The sequence below is a fragment of the Arvicanthis niloticus genome, chromosome 21 (assembly GCF_011762505.2).
Source record: "Arvicanthis niloticus isolate mArvNil1 chromosome 21, mArvNil1.pat.X, whole genome shotgun sequence".
NCBI lineage: Eukaryota > Metazoa > Chordata > Mammalia > Rodentia > Muridae > Arvicanthis > Arvicanthis niloticus.
In genome coordinates, this window is record NC_047678.1 from 51,849,165 (window position 1) to 51,864,093 (window position 14,929).

At 45.0% G+C, this 14,929-nt stretch overlaps 1 protein-coding gene across 2 annotated transcripts in view; it reads left to right on the forward strand.

Moving 5' to 3' along the window:
• Rab31 (RAB31, member RAS oncogene family) overlaps nt 1-14,929 on the forward strand; it is a 129,038-nt gene continuing 114,109 nt past the window's right edge. Inside the window, exon 1 of one of the 2 annotated variants that reach the window (XR_013105716.1) lies at nt 1-200. Coding sequence is in view for 1 of the 2 variants with exons in the window: in XM_034484175.2 (XP_034340066.1) it covers nt 162-200 (39 nt within the window). In the remaining variant the exon portion in view is untranslated. The remainder of the gene's footprint in view (nt 201-14,929) is intronic. The other variant, XM_034484175.2, reaches the window with a different exon arrangement.

A 14,929-nucleotide genomic window follows, 5' to 3' on the forward strand; every position in this document is an offset into this window, starting at 1 on the left:
GGCGGCACGTGACCGACAGCGGAGGCCGCGGCCCAGAAATAGCCGCCTCGGTGGTTCCGCCCCGCGGCCAGCGAGAGCTCTGGGAGACCGCAGGACGCAGGCTGGGCGCGGTGCGGCCCGGACGATGCTGCTGAGTCCCGGCCCGGCCCGAGCCAGAGCACATGATGGCGATACGGGAGCTCAAAGTGTGTCTTCTCGGGGTGAGTCCTGGTCCCGTCCTACGGGGATCCCGCCTCCTGCGCGCCTTTGTCCCCGCGCTGCCCACTGCCCGCGTCCCGCGCGCTCCCCCGGGTTCCGCGCGCTCCATTCCGCGCCCCGCACTGGCGCCTGGTTCCAGATGCGCCTGGTTCCAGATGCTCCCGAGCGCCTCCGATCGCTGCATCTACTGCCGCGCGCCTGGCAACCTTGGGGCTCTCCAGGCTGCGGGTCGAGCAGGGAGGGGTGGAGGTGGGTGGGAGGTTGGGGGGGGGGGTTGTTGAGGATCAGACAACAGTGGGTCCTGCAGCCCCCGGACCCTTACGGCTTTTGCCTCTGCCCCTGGCGGTTCCCTCACTGAGGAATGTTTAAGTTACTCTGAGGAGGCACTTGGCTTTCCTCTGCCTCCTGCGGGGGTGGGTAGGGAGTGGTGGTGGCAGTTGCTTTATTCTCTCAGAAAACAAACCAACAAACCAATCCTTCCAAACAAGAGTGGGAGAACCGGGGTTTTGGTCTGGGAAGCACACTTTTCGTGCAGCGGATGAAAATGAAGCAGGATGAGAAACACCCGCCCCTATCATCCTTCCTCTTCCAAAATGAGTGTTAGTCCCAAGAAATATAAAAGCAGTCAGAAACAAAGAAACAGCAGCCAAACCCTGAGACTTGGGGGCCAGACTGACATATTCCGCCACACTAAGCTGTCCCTTGAAAACTGCCCCCGGGGGATTCAGTGTTTGGGGGTCATTTCCTTGGGGCTACCCACATCAAATTCAGGAAGTCTTCCCAAATAAGAGCTGATGTTAAACCATGTTTTCTGTAGTCTTTGGCATTAGCACCGGGCATACCGCCCTTGAAGTTGGCAGATTTGGCCCTGCAAGGAAAAGTATTTCCTAAATAAAAGAACAGGGCCACATTCATTCTTCTCAAAGAAATGCTAATGGGTCTGTCAGGATGAATGTGGAGGTGAGTACAGGCTATGACTGTGGATTAGGATAGACTGCACTAGGGGCTTGTGGCTTCATCTGGGGCCTTTGGTGGAAGGAAGTGTTGGGAACTGACCCCCACACTGCCCTCAGCACTTCCCATTTTCCTCTAAGTGTCTAGCAAGGCCTCCCCAGGGCTCCTCACCCAGGAGGCTGGGCAGGATGCTGTTCTTTTGAACTTTTGGTGTCATAGGAGCAAGCTTCTTGTCTGCGGGGCTATCCAATAGTCTAGACCTAGGAATCCGACTGGAGAAAGGCCTTTGAAGATTTCAAAGAAATGGCAGACCCTAAAGAAGAGGAAGCCGTTGGTGTGAGGGGCATGTAACAGTTAGCTATGGGGAACGATGAAACAGGAAACATTTTTGGCTCTTGGAGGTGAGTTACACCTCCTTTGCAATTCACCTAGATGCACAGGCACAGTCCCATTGACATCACCTTTAATTTTTAGTTTCAATGTCCTATCAGGACAGTGATGAGGATGGGAAGGGCTCAGAACCAGGAGTCAGGAGTCCTGGCCTGTCTTCTGCCCCAGGGCCTGGAAGGGCTGAATAGGTGGTTTAATTGTAGACTGGACATATCATGCCCTTCTCTTTGAAGGCAGAGAACTGTACTCGATGGTCTCTTAAGGTGTGTAGGGGTGTGTGTGTGTGTGTGTGTGTGTGTGTGTGTGTAACCATTTCCTGCTGGTCTGTGACACTAGAGAAGACTGGGTGAAATGAGGTAACTAGAGAAACTCTTCTTTTTCTCTCCATCTCCACAAACAAAACAATCTTTACAGGCTTCCTAGAGGTAATGCAGGCGCCTTATTCTGATTTTGGTCCCTTTGTGATGGCCCTACAGGTAGGAATTTGAACTGGGAGTGGAGGATGCTGTAACAGAGAAAGAAGTTTGTTTTGAAGGTAGCTACACATTTTAGTGTTACCAAGGTCAGAAGATACTTTATTTCAAAGAGCAAGTGAGCTTGTCTATACTGAGTACTAGTCCTTAGGTTCCCCAGCTTCTCTTGGCTGCTCTTTTTCTGGGCCAGATGTGACAGTGTGACAGGGTGCATCTTTAGCTACCTCTTTACATAAGCTGGCTGTATGCTTAAGATAGCTTTTAAAGGAGGTCCATGACCTTGGTGTACTCTCTGGATTTGAGAGATCCTCTGGGCCTGATGATGGAGTCCACGATGAACCCTATGGTCCTTTTAGGATTATCCTAGGCCCCTGTGTCATTGTCAGGCACATCTGCTCTGGGTAAAGTAGGGCATGTAGCTGACACTCAGCTTCCTGTTTTGTTTTAAAGCTATGTCACATAGCCCTGAAGCCTTAGTATGATCTATACCCTGCCAGCTTTACCATCTATTGCCTAGAAAGTGGCAGAGTGTATTCACTGCATGCCAAAGTCTTATTCTTGTTGGAGAGGCTTGGTGGCTAGTCTTTCTTTGTGCTTGGTCACTTGTTGGAAGACACGTTTCCTGCTCAAGGTACAGGCTGTTTTTAGGCTGGATCCCTGCTGGTGACTCTTTGTTATAGTCTCAGGTTCCTGCCTTTGGCCTGGAGGCTTTATCTTCTGACATTAAGGTCATTGAGACAGGTAGAGTGAGAATGGGTCAGATGGCATTGTCTCTTTATCTGTCCTTATGAACCTTGCCTACAACCTTGGCACTCCTTCTGTGTTCTTGGTGTGTCTGACTCTGTTTCTTTTGATGAGCTCTCCTTGATGGAATTAACACTGTCCTGTGGGACAATCCTTACAGCTTCGTGATCTTGCAAAGTCAAGGACTCAAGAACATTGAGGTTTTCTTTTGTTTTGTTTGTTTTAACCTGTTATACATGTGTGGGTTTTCTCCTTTTTATGCCACATGAGACAGTGCAGCCAGCCTTGTGAATGTTCTCTTCCTGGGGTCAGTGGGCATATTGGAAGCTAGCCATGGAAAATTAGCATGCTGTACTACACCAGGCAGAGGTTAGTGGATACCTAGTAAGTCTCAGTTTTGCCAGTAATGTGCCAGGTCATCACATTATGGAATCTGAACTAGTATTATGAAACAGGATACTTAAAAACAACACCACCCCATGTACATTTTCAAACACGAGCAAAAACAATATTGCAGCAGCTGTCTTAACCTCAAAGGTGGAAAGCTTCCCAGTACACATTTTTAGCACACACCGCCATGTGGCAAGAACAGGCGATGGAGACAGAAGAGGAGGGGGAGGAGTAGCTTATTTATTTTGGGCATGTATGCTAAAAAACTGCTTCCTGATGGGATCCCAAAGAGATTTGTGTTTGTGCTTTGGTTGTCTTGACAACAATTTAGAGACTTCTGCTACTTCCTTAGCAGCCAAGCAGTAGTTAGAGTACAGCTGAGGGCTTCCCTGCTTCTGCTGGGGAGTGGTAGAAACCTTTTTCCGTGGCCTTTGTTAGTATCTGTATGTTTTCTCACCAAAGAGCATGCACACACCCAGGATTTCGTGAGACATCCAGGCGGTGGGAGTGTATATTTGTGACAGGGTGGGCTCTGTGATCTCAAGGGCATTAGGACCCATAGTGCACACCATCTACCTCCAAGTACAGCAGTGAGAGCCGTGTGATGTCAAGTGGACTGCTCTGAGAGGTATCAAGCCCTCTGATATTGAAAGCATCAGATAAGGTTCTTCAAATTTGTTGGGAGTTACCAGGAGTTAATGCATATGACCATAGGTTAGAATAGGCAACAATCTTAGTCTGTTTTCTGTTTCAATGTAACAAAATACTCAAGGCTGGTTACTTTGGGAAACAGAGAAGATCTGGTTTATTGTTCTGGTGTCTATAGAGTTCCCCCAAACCAAACTGGCCCTCTGAGTGCATCAAATGTTGGTGTAAAAAAGGTAGGGATGAGAGGTTACAAACCATGTGGCATGGTCTGTGGGAGAGAGGTTGCATTGGGGTGGACTCGCTATTCTTTCCTATCAAAGCCTTTTAGTAAGAGCTTGAACAGATCCTTTCCAATCAGAGAGAATGTCTAGATTCCTTTTTTCCCCCCAGCCTCTGATGTATCTCCCTTAACCCCCGTATTTCTCAGTGCATCGGGTGACAATTCCAGCACCACACCATCAGTATGAGCTATGAGTACCACTTTGTGTGCACACAGCTATCCTTGCTGCCTAGTGAGGGACCTCTCTACCAGGGATGCAGCCAGATTTTATCTTACCTGCTCCCTCAAGTAGAGCTGGTGCAGCAGTTTGCCTCGACAGGTACTCAGGACAGACCGCAGCAAGCAACCTATTCTTCATGTGTCCTCTTGTTTAGGGAGATAATCGACAGACACATAGCAGAGTCACACAAGAGAGTCACACACACTACTACTGGCCTCTCTCCTTATCTCCCTGTGTTAGTTCCATTTTGTTGCTGTGATAAGAATACAAGCAATTTGGGGAAGAAAGGGATTGGGGGGGTGCAGGTCAATTCATTATTGTCTCTTAAAAAAAAAAAAACAAAATCTCTAATCTGTGTGCTCCTGTAAAATGGAAAAAATAAAATAAAATAAAATAAAAAGAAGAAGAAAGAGAGGAAAAAAAAAAAACAAACAAACTCAAGAAGTCAATACTTTTTATCCCCAAATGGAAGAACCAGGGCATAAGAAGAATCCTATTAAGACTAAAGCATGGCCCTTCCGGTCTGGGCCAGAGCACTCAGCAGATCTTGGGTGGTAGCTCTGCCCCCAACCTCCAAGAACCCAGAGGAAGCGGGGATCCCAGGCGCTCTAACTCGGGCAGTATCTTAGAATACACAGCCTTGGTGTATCTACTCATCAAGCATACTGAGCAGACCTGCCCAAACCTCTGATGTCCTGGAATTCCATCTGGATTCAGTGAAGACACAGGGTCAGAGGCTTATCAACTTACTCTTCCCCCCACCCCTCTTCTAAAATCTCAACGCCCTTAATCAGCTTGAAGAAGTTAAAGAAGAGTCAGCGCCCCTATTCCCTGAGCTCGGGGACTAAGGTGGTTAATAATGGTCTGTCTTTCTAGGGAAAAGTAGTGGTTTTGTTGGAACAGGGGGGATTAGCTAGGACTTAATGCATAGCCATAACCTATTGGTAGAAATCTGTATAATTATTATCAAGATGAAGTTATAATTTCTTAAATGGTACAAAATTTACTTTGATTTCAAATTTAAGGTTTTCATTAGTACGAGCCTCTTATTAATATAAAAATGAGATGAATATTGATACGCTCATGGGCATTGTGCCTGTATAACACATTTAGGAATACAAGGCCTAGACCCAGCCCTTTTTTTTAACTTTTTTAACTGATTTGGGACGGTTAACCTATGAGTTAAGGGACTATAGCAAATTCATGGTTTTGAGTTTATTGTTAGGGTGTTTTCCATATTTTATTTAGAAATAGCTGAGAGGAGTGAACAGACAACAGTCCAGGTTACCTTACATGGATAGTTGATTTTCAAAACATCAGAAGTCCATAGAACTGATGCTACAAATATTTATATATTAATGTTCATTTTGATTAGAGACCTGTCTGCTCCTGACAGCTTCCTGTCGTGGATTCTAAGAAGAAATTGAGCATCCTTGGAGTTACTCCAGTTGTGTGGTGACAGCCACTAGGCAAGAATTGCCTCTCTCCATCTACAGACAAATTACTGTCCAGAAAAGGACACACATGCAGAATAGTCGACTGATTATATCTGCCTAGACAGAGTAATCAGCCCTTAATAATCCTGCATCACTAAGGTCTGGCAGATGATTCTGGGCCAGAAGGCTGAAGATTTGATGCTCCAACGTTCGGTACTATAGGAGCTTTTCAGGTGTTCAGCGGTCTCTATAAATTGGCTAAGTTTTAGAAGTTATGTTTAGTGCTTCCCATAACTTCAGTTAACTCAGTCATTCTGGATTTCTGATGGGGTTGAAGACCTATAGTCTCATAGCCAATCCTGGCTATTTACTTTGAGAGAAAAGATCTGAGTAGATGGTTTTCAGATGACATTCATTCTAAAGCCAAAAAAGCCAGGATCAAAAGTAAGTGTTTTAGTTAGAAGAGATAACAGAGGTTCTGGTTAGTCAACAAAATGATGGACTGGGTATTAGGACTATCTTGTACCTCACTGGTACAATTAGGAATAAGTATGCTCTAATTGTATTTTGAGAGAAGAGTTTTACTTTAACAGGAAGAGTGATATGTAGGAGAAGCTAAGTGGGAAGGAGTACTGAGAGGAAGAGATGGAACAAGGAGAGAAGATGAAGGAGAAGCTAGGTGATGAGAGAGAGAAAGAGAGAGGGGTCATGGAAGCAGATGTTCACATGTCTCCACCAGTCAAAGATAGTTTTTATATCTAGGTTGGGTATTGGGTTACGCTTCTGATTGAGCATTACCAAACTTATAAATCCTTTGATTAACATTTTTAAAAAATCGTATAAAAGCAAAAAGGAAATGGGGGGGGCATGGGACAGGGGTGTTCTAGGGAGGGGAAATGTGGAAAGGGGATGGCATTTTTTTTTTGTTTTGTTTTTTTTTGTTTTGTTTTTTTTGTTTGTTTGTTTTTTTCGAGACAGGGTTTCTCTGTTTCTCTGTGTAGCCCTGGCTGTCCTGGAACTCACTCTGTAGACCAGGCTGGCCTCGAACTCAGAAATCCGCCTGCCTCTGCCTCCCAAGTGCTGGGATTAAAGGCGTGTGCCACCACCGCCCGGCAGGGGATGGCATCTTAAATGTAAATAAAATATAAAATAAAATTAAAAAAAAACTGCAATGAGAAAAAAAAAAGACTAAAGCATGTTATGGTGGCACATTCCCTTAATCCCAATGTTCAAGCGGCAGAGGCAGGTGGATCTCTGAATTTGAGGCCAGCCTGGCCTGCATAGTGAGTTCTAGGACAGCCAAGGCTATGTAGAGATACCTTGTCTCAAAAAACAAAACAAAACAAAAAACTAAACCATAATCCATGTTCTGTACCTCAGATTCTGGAACTTACCTGGCTCCAAAAGGCTTGGGCAATTCTGCCTCTCCAGCTCTGACATCTGTGTAATAAATAGCTCATTTCATAGGCTTAGGTTGGCTGCACATATAACCCTTTGCTGTCCTAGGTTATCTTTCCCCGGCCTTAGCAGCTCCAACATCCTGAGGTCTCCATTGCAACTGAGGCTGTTGCCTTATGTGATGCTTTGTATATGTTTGGCCCAGGGAGTTGCACTATTAGAAGGTGTGACACTGTTGGAGTAGGTATGTCACTGTGGGTGTGGGCCCAAGACCCTCATCCTAGCTGCCTGGAAGTCTATCTTCCGCTAGCAGCCTTCAGATGAAGTTGTAGAACTCTCAGCTCTGCTTGCATGACGCAGCCTGGATGCCGCCATATTCCCTCCTTGATGATACTGGACTGAACCTATAAACCTGTAAGCCAGTCCCAATTAAATGTTGTCCTTTATAAGACTTGCCTTGTTCATGGTATCTGCTCATAGCAGTAAAACCCTAACAAAGACACCCTGCTGTTGTGATAAAACACCATGACTAAAAGAGACTTGGGGAGGAAAGGGTTAATTCTGTCTTATAATTCCAGATCATACTCTATCACTGAGGGAAGTCGGGGCCAGAACCTGGAGGCAAGAACTAAAGCAGAGGCCATGGAGGAGAGCTGCTTACTGGTTTGCCCTTTAAGCCTTTCTCAGCCTGCTTTCTTATATAACCCAGAACCATCTGCCCAGGTTCAATTACTCATCAAGGCAAAACCCCCAAAGTTGCCTATAGGCCCATCTTATGGAAACATTTTCTCAACTTAGAGTTGGTCTTCTCAAATGATTCTAGCTTGTATCAAGTTGACAGAAAACTAGCCAGCATGACTGACCCTTTGTCAACTTGACACACAAGCATATCACCATTCAACCAGAACTGTTTCTTTCTTATTTGTCTCCAGGATGGCACATTAATATTAGTATCACAGTCTTTAAAAAGTCAAACACTTTAAAAGTTCAGACTCATTTTTTTGTTTTGTTTTTTTAAAGATTTATTTATTTTTTATATGTGAGTACACTGTTGCTGTTGGTTGTGAGCCACCATGTGGCTGCTGGGAATTGAACTCAGGACCTCTGAAAGAGCAGTTAGTGCTCTTGACCACTGAGCCATTCCTCCAACCCAGGTTCTATCTTTTTGAAACATCCAAAGTCTCAAGTCTTTCTAAAATATTCAGTCTCTTTAAAAAAAAGTTTCTCAACTGTGGGCTCCTATAAAATAAAAAAAAATAACTTACAACTTTCCTACAATCTCCAAGAGGGATGAATCGTGGCACCGTTATAAGCAAGTCAAAATAAAACCAAAGTCCAACAGTACAAAAAGCTCAGCTCAGAAGGCCTCCATTTCTCCAGCTGTGTCATGGGTAGCACAGTCATAGCCTATCACATGGGCTCAAGCCAGTGCTACTCCAGACCTACTGCTAGGCAGTCATCCCAGGATGCTGGGGTCTCTGCTGCAGCTCCAGTGTGCATCTCTGTCGTTGTCGTCGGCATCATCATCAATCTTATTTTTGACTTTTTTAAAATTAAATTTATTTATTCACCTTACAACCCAATGTCAGCCCTTCCTTCCTCTCCTCCCAGTACCCACTCATGTAAGTCCTTTCCCCATCCACCTTAGAAGGGGAAGCCTCTCACTGGGTGTGACCCCCACACTCCCCATCCTACCCCCACCCTCCAACCTCTCTACCCCACACATCAAGTTGCTGCAGGACTAGGCATATCCTTTCCCACTGAGACCAGACAAGGCTTTTCATTTAGGGGTGTGGGATCCACAGGCAGGCATCAGATTCAGCGACAGTCCCTCCTCCATTGGGGAACTCATGTGAAGCGTGAAGACCAAGCTACTCATCTGCTTACATTTGTGTGGGCAGGGGGGTGGGGAGGAGGGCTAGGTCCAGCCCATGCTCACTCTTTGGTTGGTGATTTATTCAGTCTCTGTCAACCCCCAAGAGTCCAGGTTAGTTGACTCTGTTGGTCTTCCTGTGGAGTCCCTGCCTCTTCCTGTCCCTCAGTCTTTCTCTTAACTCTTCCATACGACTCTTGACCTCCATCTACTGTTTAGGTGTGAGTCTCTCATCTCTTTCCATTGGCTGTTGGGTGGCACCTTTCATTGGACAGTTCCTGTTTTCAGGCATAACGGAGATAACAGAATATCATTAATAGTGTCAGGGATTGGTTCTTTTCTTTTCTTTTTTTTTTTTTTTTTAAATTTATTTTAGAGTACACTGTTGCTATCTTCAGACATACCAGAAGAGGGTATCAGATCCATTACAGATAGTTTTAAGCCACCACGTGGTTGCTGGGAATTGAACTCAGGACCTCTGAAAAAGCTGTCAGTGCTCTTAACCATCTCCCAGCCCTCCAGGGATTGGTTCTTGCCTATGGGATGGGTCTCAATCTGGGGCAGTCATTGCCTGGCCATTCCCTCCTTCTCTGTTCTATCTTTGTCCCTGCACATCTCTGTAGGCAGGACACATTTTGGATCAAAGGCTTTGTGGGTGGGTTGATGTTCTTACCCTTCCACTGAGAGTCTTGCCTGGATACAGGAAGTGGCCACTTCAGAATCCATATCTCCCCGTTGCTAGGAATCTCAGTTAAAGTTGCCCCCAAGCATATAATTTTAAGGCAAAGGATATTCATATGCTAAGCCACAGTCTGACCCCCACATAGTTACAGCTACAACGATAGCATTAAATATATCATCCATGCTCAGGTATTTCCAATGGTTGCTACAGCTTTTGTAAAGCATCCAAGATCAAGGCAGAGTGATTTAATTATGGTGGCTCATTAGTCAGTTTTTGTGTAAAAAAAAAAAGCTCTGCTTCTTTTGTTCCCATTACACCAGCAAGTGGTTTTTATTTAGGTATTTATTTATTTAGAGGCATTGTCTGGAACTCACTATGTAGACCAAGCTGGCCTTGAACTCACAGAGATATGCCCACCTCTGCCACCCTAGTGCTGGAATTAAAACATGTGCCACCATGCCCGGTGACATTAGCACTTTTGCAGAATCCAGGCTGTGTGTACAAAGTCCCAACATCTGGGTCTGCCTGATTGCTTCCTTATTGTTTCCTGTTTGGGTGAAATTTAACACAAATAATTCTGTTATCGTGCGTAATATAATATCAAAACACTTTCCTAGTTACTTCTATGGCATTCGTTAAAAAAAAAAAACAAACCACTTTTTAGCTTCATGTGCTAGGCAGTGTGTGTCTGAAGAAAATAGACATAAGCATTTGGTCATGTGGGGCTCTATTAGCCAGGATTCTCTAAAGCAGTTTTTCTCAACCTTCCTAAATGCTGTGACCCTTTGATACAGTTCCTCATGTTGTGGTGACCCCCAACCTTTAAACTATTTTTGTTGCTATTTCATAACTGTAATTTTGCTACTGTCATGAATTGTCAAGATCCGAGTTTTCCAATGATCTGAGGTGACCCCTGTGAAAGGGTCATTTGACCCTCAGAGGGGTCACTACCCACAGGTTGAGAACCACTGTTCTATGGGCATAGAGCCAATCGAATGAATGTATGCCAGAAGATTTATCGGATTGGTTTATGCTGTGGTCTGAATAGTCCAACAATGACTGTCTTACACTGGAGAGGGTGAGAACTTGGTAGTTGTTCAGTCCATAGGACTGGGTGCCCCAGCAGTCTCAATCTGTGCCAGAGGCCTGGAGGGTTCCCCGAGAGATGCTTCTCTTCAGTACATGCTGGAAACCTAAAGAACCTTTTTGTAACGTCAGTGAAGGAATCCGAAGTGGAAACAACTGAGTAGCTAAAATCTCCAGTGAAGGTGGAGGGAGCAAAGAAGAAAAAAACCCTGCCTTCACTGGGCTGCTACCAGAACACCCTACCTAGACTTATGGGGGCTGGGGGGTGAGCATCCTACATTAGTTAAGGCAATGAAGATGTTTCATTGCCTTAACAAATATGCCTAATAACAGATATGCCTAATTAAAGTTTTCTTCCAAGGTGATTTTAGGTTATGTCAGGTTAAGAGAACTAGCCTTTACGGAAGCATACATCTTATTGGGAAAGAGGGAAAGACAAATTACAGGCTCAGTATCATTTGCCTAAAATGCTTAGGGATAAAGTAGGCCCTACTCTGGTGTTTTTCAGCCTTCGGAATATTTCCATACTTTCCTCCCCCCCCCCCCCCCCCCCCGCGTCTTTCTCCTTTAGTCCTCATCATCTTCTTGTCCAAGTGTGAGACTGCCTGTGTCACTGAGGGAGTGTGGGGGCCAGAAGACAACTTTCAGGAGTCGGTTCTTTGATTCCACCATGAGTTCCAGGGATTGAATTTAGATTGGCAGGCTTGAATAGCAAGAGCCCTCACTGCCGAACCCTTGTGGTGATTCATAGGGTGTGGCACTATTAGGAGGTGTGGCCTTGTTGGAGTGGGTATGGCTTTGTTGGAGGCAGTTTGTTACTGGGGGCGGGCTTTGAGGTTTCATATGCTCAAGTCAGCACAGTGTCTCACTCTCCCAGCTGCCTGTGGATCCAGACGTAGAACACTTGGTCTTGGCTCCTTTTGCAGCATCATGTCTAAATGGAGGAATTGTATCCCGTGATTTTACCTGATATAGTTCTGTGCCTATGGGTGCCGAGACCCTGCTGGTCTTCTCTGGTGGCTTTGATGTGCCAAGAGTCTGGGAGGTGACCATGTCTCCTGACTCCTGATTGTGGTAGCCAGGATGACTCCCACCCCAACTGTGTTTTGAAATAGAAGATGGCAAATGTCTTGGATAGACTATGGACTATGGGCAAATTAAACCTTGACACGGGCACACACGACACCTTAGAATGCAGCCACACGGGAACAGTGTCACTCATTGTGTGGGGGACTGATATTAAGGAAATATCGCGGGAGCTCGGTCTGCATTTAATCACCACACTGCTCTACATCAAGTGGTCTTAGAATTAGCGTGAGTGTACGCTGTCAGCATCTGTACCCAACTTCATTTCCACAACCAAACATTTCGTGTTTACTTTGGGCTCCAGGAAGTTGAGAATTGATCCCGCTCTGGCTCAGACTGGGCCGCGAGGTTAGCGAATGCATGTGCTCTCCGCCTTGGGGCTGTGGACAGGGCAGGGTGCGCTTGGTGCACAGGAAGAGTGTGGAAGGGTATTCGGAGGATGGCTCAGCGTCTATCAGGCCAGGGAGCTGTAGGAGGTTTTCATATTGAGCAGTAATGCGGTTGAACTCATCTTTTTATGGGGGTCATCTTGGTGTCGTAGTTAGGGCCCGCCCAGGGATGCAGGGAACCATCCTGTGGAAGCGGCCCCTGGTTGTACCACCTCACTACTTTTCCTGGTATGATCTACAAAGAGAACTGTGAAAAACGTATATGTGCACGTTGGTCTGCATGGACTCTTGAGCAGGGTCTCACTGCTGTCAGCCCTGTAACCTCCCTGCTCAGGTAGCCTCAGCGGCAGCCTTGCCATTTATGTTACACGGAGCTGGCTGTGCCCTTTGTCAAAGATGAGGTGGCAAAATAAAGCAAAAAGCGCATGAGGCTTCATCCACAAAAAGCATCTAAATGAGGTATGAATAATTTAAAGGTTTCCCAAAGTAATTCATTTTTTTTATAAAGAACTATTAATAAATATGACATCAATTTTTAAAAGTCCTCTTAAGAGACTAATTGGACTATTTTTACACCCCACCTCATCTCCTACTCTTATGAGGACTTAAGGCATAGTAATATACATAATAAACTAATGTTAATTTTAATGTCTTCATAACCAAAATGTAAATATTTTAACAATAGAGTTAGCATGCCATAAAATGCACTGATTTCCACATGTGACTGCTGTCGGTGTGAGTCACACGTGTGACTTACTTTGGGGCTTTTGCTTTTGACTCACTCAGCATAACTCTTGTGACACCTAAGATGCTCAAATCCTCATTCATGATTATAAACATAGGGTTATGCATATAACCTATGATATATGATATCTATATAATCAAGATTACAAATATATTTATACATATACATACTGTTTTAGTTAGGGTTTTACTGCTGTGAACAGACACTGTGACCAAAGCAAGTCTTATAAAGGACATTTAATTGGGGCTGGCTTACAGGTTCAAAGGTTCAGTCTAGTATCATCAAGGCGGGAGCATGGCAGTGTCCAGGCAGGCATGGTACAAGAGAAGCAGAGAGGTCTACATCTTCATCTGAAGGCCAATAGAAGACTGGCTTCCAGGGAGCTAGATGAGGGTCTTAAAGCCCACCCCCACAGTGACACACTTCCTACTCCAACAGGGCCATACCTCCTAATAATGACACTCCCTGGGCCAAGCATATTCAAGCCACCACACATACACATTCATGATTATATACAAACACATTTATATATGATTATGTACTTATATACTATGCATACTAACTTTGAAATCATGAGCAATCATGAAATTTCATGAAACACATGGACAAATAGAGAGTAATGTGTGTACTAACTTTGTCCCTGATTTTTTCCTTAACAAAAATATCATGGATGGGTGAACCAGATCTGGTGATACAGGCCTACAGTCCCAGTGGCCTAAGCAGAAAGATAACAAATTCAGGGTCTGATTGAACCACATAGTATGTTTAGAGCCAGCCTGAGAGACTTAAAGAGACCCTGCCTCAAAATGAAGAGTAACAGGCTGGAGAGATGGCTCAGGAGTTAAGAGCACTGACTGCTCTTCCAGAGGTCCTGAGTCCAACTCCCAGCAACCACATGGTAGCTCACAACCATCTGTAATGGGATCCGATGCCCTCTCCTGGTGTGTGTCTGAAGACAGCTACAGTGTATTCATACACATAAAATAGATAAATAAATCTTAAAAAAATACTACTAAAAAAGTCTTAAAAAACAAAAAATAAAACAAACAAACAAAAAACTCCAAAGAGTAACAAAAGAAGCCTGGGGATGTAGCTTAGTGGTAGAGCACATGCCTATGGATTGATCCCCAGTAGTGCCCACTCCCAAAGTCACTGGGTGAAAAGAAAACCAGCAGTTATAAGCTGGCAACCGTGATAATAGTCTGTCAGGTTCTCACGTGGGTCTTGGCAGTCCTGGGTTTGAAGGAACCACACACAGCCTTGGGTTGAAGCCAGACATTGTTCTTGTCTTTCCCACTCATGGAAACACTCGAGAATGTAATTAAGAAGGATGTCTGTATATAACCTCAATGAGCTTGTAATTGTTGCAGGTAATGAGAAAAGAATTAATGTCCCCACAGCCATAGATAGCACTGACATGCAGGGTGTTGCTCGGTTCTGTGCTGAGAGGAACAATTTGGAGGTCTGTGGGTTGAGTACTCTCATTTGACCCATTCTGACCTACAAGTTCAGAGCGCACAATTTTTTATTTTATTTTTTGTCACGTACACTCCTGGTATCCAGAGTGGACTAGTGAGTGAGGCATTTTTCTCCCTGGGTCATGAGAGTTGCGTGTTGCATGGCTGCTTCCACAAAACATTTTCTGAGAACCCAGAGTGGGTAACCAGCAAAAGGCTTCTGTGTCCTGCGTCACAGATCCCAGGATGACATTCCAGGATGACATAGCCCCTTCCTGTTCACCACGGTCATTAAGGTCAGTCTAGAAGCAAAGTAAGAAAGTTAGATTCATATCCCTGAGTAGAAAAACAGCAAGGATTGGTGGTCTGTGGTCACTTTTTAAAAAAGAAGCTGAGAAGGAGGACGACCCTGTAGGAGGACTAGCAGTCTCAACTGACCTGGATCCCTGAGATCTGACACTGAACCAGGCCGCATACACC